Genomic DNA, 11,617 nt, shown 5'->3' with positions numbered 1-11,617 from the left:
GGGTTTTGGAGGAGTTTTGAGAGCAAAAGTGGAGTTTTGAAAGAGAAAGTTGGGTTTTGAGGGAAAAAAGTTTGATTTTGGTGGAGTCTTGAGGGAAAATGCTGGGTTGTGATAGAGTTTTGAGGTGAAAGTGAGGTTTTGGTGGACTATTGAGGGAAAAAGTGGAGTTTTGAGGGCGAAAGTGGAGTGTTGAGGGCAAAAGTGGGCGTTTGGTGGAGTTCTGAGGGCAAAAGTGGACGTTTGGTGGAGGTCTGAGGGGCAAAGCATGGAAAAGGAAGCAGAGGAGAGCAGCAGTGGAAAGGGCTCAGGTGGAGGCTGGAGCTGCCCAGAGCTGTTTCCCCGAGGGGGCCGCAGCCCCTGTGCCAGGCTGCCCAGCGAGCTGGTGGCTTCCCCATCCCTGGAGGGCCCCCAAAGCCGTGGGGCCGAGCTGCCGAGGAGACCCTTCCCGAGGCCGTGACCATGGCTTCTGCCAGCTGGCCCTTGACTGGGCCCTTTTTCCGTCGGAATGCTCTTCCTTATCCTTCCCTGAACCCCTCGGTCATGGATCGGGCCTGGGAGGAAGCGCAGAGATCCCAGACGAGCTCAGCCGTGCGAGCTGTGAGCGAGCCTGAGTTGCTGCAGAGCAGCGAGTGAGGGTTTCCCCCCCTTTCCCCACACCCCCCATCAGGGCTGGGCAAGGGAGGGGGGGTTCAGCAAAGCCTTGGGTGACGATACCTCGGCAGTGACACCTCGATGGCACGGGCTCGACGCTCCTCTTGGGTGGCAAGAGGCTGAACGGGAGCCGGCGGTGGCCAAGGCGGCCTTTTGTGGGGGCAGCAAAGAGAGTGTGGGCAGCAGGATATGGGAGCTGCTCCTGCCCCTCTCCTCTGCCATCTCTGGTGAGGCTCCAACTGCAGTCTCGTGCCCAGTTCTGGGCTCCCCTTGCTCGCTTTGAAGCTCCTCTCAGCCTCTGGGGAAGGGTTGGGCCGAGTCCATGTGTTCCTACAGGCTCTGCCGTGTTTCTCCTGTGTAGGTGACGTGCTGTCAGAGGAGACTTTACACGTCCCATTGTCAGAGAAGGATGCTGTGAACTCTTTTTCAAGCAGCAGCAGCAGCTGCAGTGGAAGCTGCGAGAGCAGCTGCAGCGGCAACAGCAACTGTGGATGCGGGTGCAATAGCAGCGGCAGCATGGTGATTAAGGTGATGATCCCAGCCCTGCTCCCTCACCCTGGGGAACCCTCTGGTCTCCTCCTCCTCTGCTCTGCAGCCTCTGCACTGTCTCCCTTCGCTCCCTATTTTTGCCCTTACAAGTTCAGCAAAACCCCACTTTGGCCCCCAAAGCTCAACTTTTGCCCTCAAAACCACACCACAACCCAACTTTTGCTCTCAAAAGCCCACTTTTGCCCTCAAACCTCCACCAAAACCCAACTTTTGCCCTTTAAACTCTACTTTTGTCCTCAAAGCTCCACCAAAACCCAACTTTTCCCCTCAAAACACCACCAAAAACCAACTTTTGCCCTTAAAACTCCACTGTTGCCCTCAAAACACCTCCAAAACCCAGTATTTGCCCTCAAAACTCCACTGTTGCCCTTAAAACTCAACTTTTGGCCTCAAAACCCCACCAAAACCCAACATTTTCCCTTTAAACTCCACTTTTGCCCTCAAAACTCCCCAAAAACACACCTTTTACCTTCAAAACTTCACCAAAAGCCAACTTTTGGCTTCAAAACTTCCCCAAAACCCATCTTATGCCCTCAAAAGTCTTCTTTTGGCCTCAGAACTCCCCCAAAACCCCACACTTGGCCTCCAGACTCCTTCAGAACCCTCTTCCCCATCTCCAGGCTCAAGCTCCCCTGGGACAAGTCTGGGCTCGTTTCCTCCTGTCGCTCAGTACCGCTGTCAACCTCCCTCCAGGTCCTTTACACCAGCCCAGCTCTCAAGCTGTGCTGCTCAGCCGAGCTGCTGGAGGAACAGCTCTCGCCTACTGAGAAGACAGAGGTGGTCGTCTGGATCATTGAGGCCTTGGGAGGAGACCAAGTGCCCCAGAAGCACAAAGCCGTCCTGGACGCCGTCGTGAGAAACCCGAGCTCCTGGCTTTGGGATGTAAGTTTGCCCCGAGGTTGGCTTTCCTCCTCCCTGAACCCACCCGAGGCCTTTCCAAAGCGGCAGAGGGGGCTGGGAGAGGGGCAGGAGCTTTAGAGGAGGACGGGTCGGCATGGCCACACCTTTGTTCTCCTTCACACCGTCCCCACGCCTCCCAGCCCCATGAGCCGAGCCTCCTCCTTCCCACCCCGTGAGGAAAACCACCTCAACCTTCCTCCTGAGTGTCCCAAGAGGGAGGGGGAAGGTGCCAAGAGGCACCTGGAGCCAACCCTGCCGCTGCCTCCCGCAGGGCTGCCATGGCCATGTTGGAGGTGATATTCTCCACGCCCAAACTACTGTGTTCAGCCTTGAAGGAGATGCTGGCGCTGCTCCAGCACAGGCTGTTCCGGAAGGTGTTCAGCTCCCACGTGGAAGACACCTACATCTACCCCCTGGCTGTGAGTGGGGACTCAGTGCCACGTGGAGTGCTAGGGGTGGGAAGGGAATCTTCAGGGATCATCCAGCCCAAGCCCCTCGTCAAGCCTAGCTGATCTCAGCAGAAAGCTTCTGCTGTCAAAATGGCCCCAAACCCTCACCTTTCCCCTCAAAACACCCCCACACCCTCACCTTTCGCCTCAAAATGCACCCAAACCCTCACCTTTCTCCTCAGAACGCCACCAAAATCCCACTTTTCCCCTCCAACTCCTCCCAGCCCTCCTCAGTGCCTCTCCTGCCCCTGCAGATCCTGGCTGGGGCTCACCCTGGCATCAACTTCACCTCCATCTACAAGTTTTGTCACTTCCTCAGGTGGCCTCGCAGCCCGATGCTGCCCCTGGTGCTCACAGCCCTCCTCACCTTGTGTGAGGACACCAAGACGGTATGTGCTGATCCAGCCAAGCACAGCCTCTGAGTTCTGGGGGCAAAAAGGGCTGCTGTGGCTTCACCACAACCGCTTTCCCCTCCCAGGCCAGGACCATCAGCTTGCTGGTGCCTGATATCTTGGAGCTCATGGCACATGCCAGCACTGATGTCAAGGCGAAGGCTTTGGCCGTCTTGAGGAGGGTGTTTGGAGCCGTGAAGAAACGAGACCCCAAGCCCACGATCATGAAGCTCTGTGAAGAGCTGCCACGGTTCTTTGATGATGTGAGGAGCTGCTGGGAGCTTCGGTGGCATCTGTGGGGAGGATGGTTTTGGGCTTCCCCAGCTCTCCCACCATGTCTGATGCTGTGGCGCTGGCAAAGAAAGGCTACAGCCTGAGAAAGACACTCGGAGAAGGTTCTTATGGGAAAGTGAAATCTGCCCACTGTGTCCAGCTGAAACGCAACGTGGCCGTCAAGATAATCAACAAGAGAAAAGCTACTCAGCACTTCCTGGAAAGATTTCTGCCCAGGGAAATCGAGGCATTGAGATGTTTGCAGCACCCCTCAATCACCAAAACCTTTGAGATTTTTCAGACACCAGCTAGGAAAGTGTACAGAGTGTTGGAGCTGGGGGAAAAGGGAGACCTCCTGGACTACATGGGGATCACAGGAGCTATGACAGAGGACATCACTGGCACCAAGTTTCAGCAGCTGGCATCTGCCATCAAGTATTGCCACGACTTGGACGTTGCTCACAGGGAGCTGCAATGTGAGAACATCCCTCTCCATGCACATCTCAATGTCAAGCTGGCAGACTTTGGCTTTTCCAAACTCCTGTCTCGGGAGGAAAATGGCAGAATTGTTCTCAGCCAAACCTTCTGTTGTTCTCCTGCGTACGCAGCCCCTGAAGTGCTGGAGGAAATTCCCTCTGACCCCAGGATTGCTGACACATGGACTCTGGGTGTCAGCCTGTACTCAATGGTCTGGGCTTCGTTGCCTTTCGATGATTCCAACGTCAGCAAAATGACCCGTGTTCAGAAACGACAGCGGATCCCCTTCCCCAGTCCAAACATCTGACTGCAGAGTGCAGGGATCTCGTTCACCGCTTGCTCCCGCCCGTCGTGGCTCAGAGGTTGTGCGTAGATGAAGTCTTGAAGCACTCATGGCTGCACACTCCAAAATGCACGATCCCTTTGCCTCTGCCAGCTGCAAAAGAGGGTGAGTGTTCCCAAACCCTTTGTGAAGGAAAGCCTGGGCACTACCAGCAAGCCAAATCCCCTTCTGTATACGGGGGAGGAGAGAAGGACAAAGGATCCTCTTAAGGACAGCTTTACTTTCCAAGTCAGGAAACCAGCGACTCCACATCTCAGTGCTGTCTCTGGCACGGGATAATTCTTCCCTGCTCCAGCTGAGGATAGAGAGGGATGAAGAACACTCAGCTGCTGAAGTAAACGCATTTCACCTCCTCAGAAAATGTGCCAACTTGATAGGGGTTTATCATTTCTTGACAGTTTTTCCTGATGGGCTCTGCTGCTGCTTTTGCTTAATGTTGTTGTGGCATCTTTGAGGCGTTCTTCAGTTTCTTACAAAACCAGTAATAAAGAATGGATTAAAGCTATTTCTGAAATCAAGGAAAAGCATTTCTCGTGATAAACTCTTCCTATTTCGGTCTAGAAAGAATTAACAAGGACAAAATGATACCCAACATATTTTCCCTCTTGCTTCCAAGCAGCTGTTACTTGATTCTGAGCTCTTGGCCAGAGCTCGCAGGGGTGCAACCAGGAAGGCTGAAGCCCTTCTACAATCAAATCTAGCCAGGACAGTTAAGGAAAACAAGAAGGGGTTTTTCAGGCACATTGGTAGTAAAAGGAAGCTGAGGGGGAATGTGGGCCCCCTGCTGAACACAGAGGGTGCCCTGGTGACCGAGGACGCAGAGGAGCCCGAAGTACTGAATGCCGCCTTTGCTTCGGTCTTTACGGCCACGGCCGGCCCTGGGGAAGCCCAGTCCAGCAAGGACAGTCGCCTGGCCTGGACAGCAGAGGACTTGCCCTGGGTGGAAGAGGAAGAGGTAAAAAGCTTGTTGGCTGAGCTTAACACTCATAAGTCAATGGGTCCCAATGGGATGCGTCCAAGAATGCTGCGGGAGCTGCTGATGCGATTGCTAAGCCTCTCTCCATCATGTTTGAACAACCATGGAGGACAGGTGAGGTGCCTGAGGGCTGGAGCAAGGCCAGTGTCACTGCATTCAGTGCTGCCATTCAGTGACATCAGGACAGGCTGAGAGTTGGGCAGAGAGAAACCTCACGAGGTTCAACAAGGACAAGGGCAGAATCCTGCAGCTGGGAAGGAACAACCCCCTGCACCAGGACAGGCTGGGGGTGACCTGCTGGAGAGCAGCTCTGCAGACACAGACCTGGGAGTGCTGGTTGAGGGAGGTTCTGCTCCTCCTCTACTCTGCCAAGGGTAGAACTCCTGGAGAGAGGCCAGTGCAGGGCCACCAGGATGCTGAGGGGACTGGAGCATCTTCCTTATGAGGAAAGGCTGCGGGACCTGGGGCTGTTCAGCCTGGAGGAGACTGAGGGGGGATCTCATTAATAGTGACAAATATCTCACTGGTGGGTGTCAGGAGGTTGGGGCAGCACTTTTTTCGATGGTATCTAGCAACAGGACAAGGGCTGATGGGATGAAGCTGGAACAAAAGTTTCCATTTCAACATAAGGACAAACTGTTTCCCTGTGAGATGAGGGAGCCCTGGCCCAGGCTGCCCAGGGAGGGTGAGGAGGCTCCTTCCTTGGAGGGCTTCAAGACCTCCTGCATGACATGTTCCCGCGTGACCTGATGTAGATGGGAGCTGCTTCTGCAGGGGGTTGGACTGGATGAGCTCTACAGGTCCCTTTAACCCCCACCGTGCTGTGATTCTTTGAAAAAAGATTCTGAGGGAGAACCACTAGAATGCTGAGATGGAAAGGGCAGCTGAGCTCCGGACTGGTCTGTGCCCCACACCCTCTTCTGCCCCACTGCCCCGGGTCCCCAGCTGCTTCCTGCAGTGTTCCTCTCTCCCTGTTCTTCTCTCCTTGCAGCACTGATTCCCCTCGAGGCGCCAGAGCCTGGGTGCTTTCCTCTTGCCGTAACTGCGCACCGTTGGCTGAATCTTTCTGGGCTGCAGCCGGGCTGTTTCAGTCTGGGCTGAGCAGACTCACTGCAAACATCTCGAGATTGCTCCCACACTGAAAAGGCTCCAAAGGCTGCTGTGATTTAAAGCCAGCTGACAATAAGCAAAGCCTGCAGTTGTTCACTGCGCCCCACCTCAGCAGGGCAAGGAGGAGAATCGGGAGGAAAAGATGAAGCTTTGTGGGTTGAGATAAGGAGAGTTTAATAAAACACCACGAGGAGAGAACAAAGCGTTGTAAGAGCAGCAAAGGAAAGCAGCAAAGGAGCGATGGCAGGTGCAAGGGCTCAGTGCCTGCAGCCCCACGCTCAGTCCCGATGGAAAGGCCGCAGTTGTCACGCGTGGACTGTGCTGCCGTGTCCTCAGGCTCCCGAGGAGAGGCTCCCGCAGTGCCTGTGGCCACTCTCAGCGTGCTGCAGCCATGAGCCAAGGCGCACAGAAGGAACCCGGCCTGGCCCCTCTCAGCCTGCGCCGGGGGCCGATTCAGAGGGAGATGTTTGTGTGTCAGGAGCGCAGCCAGCGCAGCTGAGCGTAGTCCTCGGAGCTCAGCACATAGTCCAGGAGCCGCCGCAGCCAGGCGGGATCTCGGCGGCGCGCCAGCAGGAAGCTGAGCTGCCGGTCCCTGCTGTGATCCCCGGAGCCCAGCTCGTGGTCCAGGAGCCGCCGCAGCCACAGCGGCTCCTGGCGGGGCCACGGCACGTGGCGGGGCCGCCTGCGCCTGTCCTGCAGCCCGGCGGGGCCGCGCTGCCCACGCTCAGCCCCGGCTCTCCGGCCCCGCTGCCCTCTGGGCCCCCGTCGCCGTCGCCCCTGCGGCCGCGGTCCCGGCCCCGCGGCGGGACGGAGGCGGCCGTGAGGCTGCCGGGCCCCCCCGGCGTCGCCCTCCTCTGCAGGCAGGAGGCAGAGGGCCAGGATGGGCTGGTGGCACAGCGGGCAGTGGGCGGCGGCCCAGCGCTGGGCACAGGCCTGGCACAAGGCGTGCCAGCACGGCTCCAGGGCACAGGGCCGTTGCAGGGGACCGAGGCAGACGGGACAGCCGTCCCTCTGCTCCTGCCTGGGCACCTCCATGGCCGCTGCTGGCACTTGCTGTCCTCTCAGCTGCTGGCGGGTCGGGATCTCAGCCACCGCAGGCAGAACTCGCCGGCTGCCACCGGTGGGACTCAAAGGCTTCAGGCGCTGCTGCTGCGACTCGGCGGCTCCTCAGGCACGTGCCGACGTCTGGCTGCTGAGGGCAGGACTCGAGGGCTCGCTGCTGCCTCCAGGGCTCGACGTCTGCCGTGTGCTGGGCAGTCTGCAGCTGGGCTGCTGCCGTGTCCCACAGGGGCCTGTGACTGTCTGTGACATCACAAGGCTGTCGGGAGCACGGCCAGGAGCATCCTCCCTGTGCTGCAGGAGCACGCGGCCTGCGGGGAGCAGCAGGGCAGCGATTGGCCGAGGAGCTGCCTGTGCCTGTGACGTCACAGAGGGGAGGGGGCGGGGCTTAGTGCTGCGGGGGGCGGGGCTCCAGCAGCTCCTACGGGGGGTGGGGGAAAGTGACCAATCAGAGAGCAGGCCACGCCCCTATCAGGCCACGCCCCCTTCCAGACCACGCCCCCAGCCCTCACCAGCACCTCGGTGCGATCCAGCGCTGCCCCCTCCAGCCCGTGGAGCAAAGCAGCGTGGGAAGGGGACAACGGGGCCTCCCCAAACCTCTTCTCTAGGGGAAGCCCCTGCCCAAGTCCCTCCAATGCCCCAAAGGGACCCCAAAACTCACTCTCAATGCCCCAAGGGGACCCTAAAACTCCCCGAATGCCTCAAGGGGACCCCAAAAACCCTCAAACCCCTCCCCAATGCCCCAAGGGGACCCCAAAAGCCCCCCAAAACCACCCCCAAAGCCCCAAGGGAATCCCAAAAGACCCCCCAACCCACCCCTAAAACCCCCAGGGGACCCCAAAACCTCCCCCCAATGCCTCAAGGGGACCCCAAAACCCCTCAAACCCCTCCCCAATCCCCAAGGGGACCGCAAAATCCCCTCAAAACCTCCCCCAAGTTAAAATTTAGTCTTAGTAAGTGTTGATTAGAAATTGATGATGAAGGAAACACTCTCTATCAACTGGTAACAAAATGAAGGAAATTGCACATGTTCCAGTTCAGACTTGCAATGGAATCGATCTGGGAGGACGAGGGGGGAACCTGATGAACGGTGATTGGCTTCCTAACCTTGGGATAGTAGTACTGGGGATATTTGGAGGATTCTTAATAATTCCATGTTTAATACCTGTTTTTTACCAGATTAATACACTCGGTTACACAAGGAATGCAGATAACTGCAGGGCCCGTTGATTCAGAACCAGGGAAGGAGAAAACTCATTCCTTGATGAGACTAAAAACAAAAGAAGATCTGAAATTGATACCAATTCGGCAAGTACTGACTCGATTAGAAACAAAACCACGAATCAATACCATAAAGAAGAAGATGGGGGATTGTGAACTGTGTTCACCTGAGTCGTGTCACTGTGAAACAATGCCGGGGCCCCAGGGTATAATGTGACTTTGAACCATTCTGCTTGTCCCTGTATAACCACAGGTTTAGGAGAAGCAGGATGGTGTGTATACAGAGGGATTGCTAGTGCTTGGGGTAGTTTCCCACCCTCATCAGGGCCATATAGAAAGGCTGTGTGAGCCTTGGCTTGAGGTGGGAGCAGTGCAGGGGTGGAAACATGGTTCTCCTCAGCAGTGCTCCCTGAGGCTGACAGGGAGTGAGACCTGGCTGGCAGGGGCTGTGCTCTGGGCTGTCACTGGCCCGATGGCTCCTTCCTGTGCAGCATTTCTGGTTCATTCTCCCTGCTGTCTCCACAGGCTCCCCGGGAAGCGCTTTCCCAGACCCTTCTGGCTGAAGTGCCCAAGCAGCTGGTGTCCTGTTATAAATGGCAGGGATGGCCACCTCTGAAACCACCAGAGATAAAGAAGGTGTAGACTGCAGCCTGGTGCTGGCAACCTGGATCCCTGGGGTGAAGAGAGCTGTCAGCACCCAGGCCCTGCCGTGCAGCTATGGGTGCTCAGTGCCTTGAGATTGTGCCATTCACACCAATTCTCCTCCCTGCCCCTGCTTTGTATCTTTGATCTTTTCTGTTCCTGAATGGAAGAAATGTAAATACATGTTCTGGTTTAGCAAGGAGCAGCTTTTGGCTTAGTAACAGGGGGAGGGGGTTGCAGTGAAGACCCGGTAAAGAGTTTGTGGACAGAAGCTATCGGGAACAGACTAACTGAAACCCCCACTGCAGAGAGGGGAGGTGAGGGCAAAGTGGGGGATGAGGGCAAAGTGAGGTGTGCGGGGCACGGGGGTCCCTCCACAGCATCGATGGGATGGGATGGGATGGGATGGGATGGGATGGGATGGGATGGGATGGGGTGGCATGGGATGGGATTGGATGGGGTGGGGTGGGGTGGCATGGGATGGGATGGGATGGGATGGGATTGGATGGGGTGGGGTGGCATGGGATGGGATGGGATGGGATGGGATGGGATGGGACGTGGCGGCTGTGGGGTGTGGGAGGGGGCCGGGGCGCAGGGCAGCGTCAGCCCATGTTCCTCACGGCCGGTCAGAGCTTGGCTGTACCAGAGCAGCAGGGAATTCTCAGCACCTGGATCTCTCCCATCCCGCCTGGATGCCTCTGTGCTCCATGGAGAAAGGAGAAGGATTCAGGGGCAGGAGGGCCCTTTCCCTCTTGCCAGCCTCAAGGCAGTTGGGCACTTTGGGTGTGAGGTGAATTGCAGCCTCAGGGGATCTCATCCATGGTACCTTCCTCATGCACCGTCTCACCCTGCAACCAGCTCAGCCACCGCAGCAGGCACCTGCATCCTCCTCTTTCCAGATGATGCTGTGGCTGCTTTAGCAGCTGACCTACAGCTGTGTGCTGCTGGAGGGGTTCTCACTCCCTTCCCATCCCTTCCTCCATTGCGAGCTGCAGGGTCTGCCCTGGCCAGCAGGAAAATAACTGCCCGCCCCAGCGGCTTTTTGTGATGCTCAGTGGTTTGGTCACCTTGCAGAGGAGACCAACGAGCCACGTGGGAAACATGGGAAAGCGTGTCTGGGAATGACCTGTCGTCTCTCTCCCCTCTGTTTGTTTGTAGCTCTTTGGCTGGCCTCACTACGGGAAGCTGGCCGTGGGAGAAACGCTGTCCATTAAGGTTTACAACTGCAGCAAGGTCTTCAGTAACAGGTGGGTGCTCTGGTTGTTGAGTGACCAGCAGAGGTGGGGGAGGAGGCACACTGAGCTTTAAGTGTTCTACTGGGGAAGTAGAAACTGTTTATTGGCAATTTGATGGAAGGATGATGAGCAGATGCTCAGCCTTTGGATTCCTTCCTGGGGCTTGGAAAGAAGGGTGGCTCCTTCCTTCCTGACGAGGTTTCCTAAGTCACTGCTAGCTTTCTCTCTGCTCGGCCTCTCCAGAGCTGTCTCAGCCAGAGCAGAGCCGTGCCGGTCCTTACAGCTCGTGCAGACCTGGGATTCCTCAGCTTGAAGCTGATGCTGGCCATCCCCTGTGTGCCATCACTAACCAGGAGACCGCTCTGTTGTCCTATTGCCATGGCAACAAGAGGCGCCAACCGCTGTCCCCAGGAGCAGACAGTCACTTCGAGGCAGAGCGACCTCAGGGACGGTGGGATCAAACCTCACCTGCCTTGTGCCACGTTCATCATCTGTGGGCGCTCGAGGCGATCTTCTGCCCGGTGAGTTCAACAAGAGAAGTGGAACTTCATCATGTTCTGGTGACCGCCAGGAACTTCTGTGCTTGAACTGCTGCTGGAGTTTAGGTCCCAAATGAGTTCCAGTGCGTCACTGGCTTGGGGAAAGCGGCACTATTTTACCTGCAATCTAAAGGGGAGGGAAACAGAAAGAAATGCATTTCTCCAGCTTTGTGGCCCAATTCTAGAAGAGATCTAGAATTGTCTGTCAGGGGAACTACAATCATTGTCAGTTGGCAGCAAGAATTCTCAGGTCTAGAAGTGCAATTCACGTGCTGTATTTGAGGAATAAGCTGAAGTTGATCACGGCTTTTGAGCTCTTTTCAAGCGAGACAGCCAGTTTGCTGCTTCAACTGACATGTCCGGGAGTATCTCAAGTGCAATTGAATAACTGCCTTGAGAACAAACCCCGTAGCGAATCCACAGACTCCTCAGAGCGTGGCAGGGGTTGGAAGGGACGTCTACCGACCATCTCCAAGCCCCTGCTAAAGCAGGTCCAGCTAGCTCAGGTTGCAGAGGGAAGCGCACGTGGCAAGACTTCCAAAGCTGCATTGAAGTTGAACCCGCATGAAGCTCTGCAGGAGCAGAATCGTGTCAGATCAGATGCACATTGACGCTGCTTCTGCTGAAAAACAGTGTGGCCCAAACGGGAAAAACGGGAGTACTGAGTCCCGTACAGTACCTTGCACAGGGGTTAGGAGCGTGCCCATGCTCACCCGCCACATGATGTTAATGCAGCACTTTCTTCCCAAGGACATACTCATAATGGTCAGTGTCAAAAGACCTTTTTCCTACCCCCAGCCA

The 11,617-nt window shown here is 56.4% G+C and overlaps 1 protein-coding gene and 1 long non-coding RNA gene across 2 annotated transcripts; both read left to right on the top strand.

Annotated features, from left to right (window-relative positions):
* The first annotated feature begins 3,275 nt into the window (after positions 1-3,275).
* On the top strand, positions 3,276-4,313 carry LOC133626977 (testis-specific serine/threonine-protein kinase 1-like). Its single transcript, XM_062009416.1, is given in 3 exon segments — positions 3,276-3,981; positions 3,984-4,228; positions 4,230-4,313. Coding segments are annotated over 3 exon segments (1,035 nt in total).
* A 4,617-nt stretch (positions 4,314-8,930) lies between these two features.
* LOC133626963 (uncharacterized) lies at positions 8,931-10,685 on the top strand. The gene is made up of 3 exons (XR_009819859.1): positions 8,931-9,359; positions 10,201-10,289; positions 10,521-10,685. It is a non-coding gene; the product is annotated as an uncharacterized LOC133626963 (long non-coding RNA).
* The last annotated feature ends 932 nt before the right edge of the window (positions 10,686-11,617 follow it).

This window comes from Colius striatus, chromosome 16, assembly GCF_028858725.1.
Source record: "Colius striatus isolate bColStr4 chromosome 16, bColStr4.1.hap1, whole genome shotgun sequence".
Lineage (NCBI taxonomy): Eukaryota > Metazoa > Chordata > Aves > Coliiformes > Coliidae > Colius > Colius striatus.
Note: the sequence above shows the minus strand (reverse complement) of the source record. Positions and strands in the feature narration are given on the sequence as shown.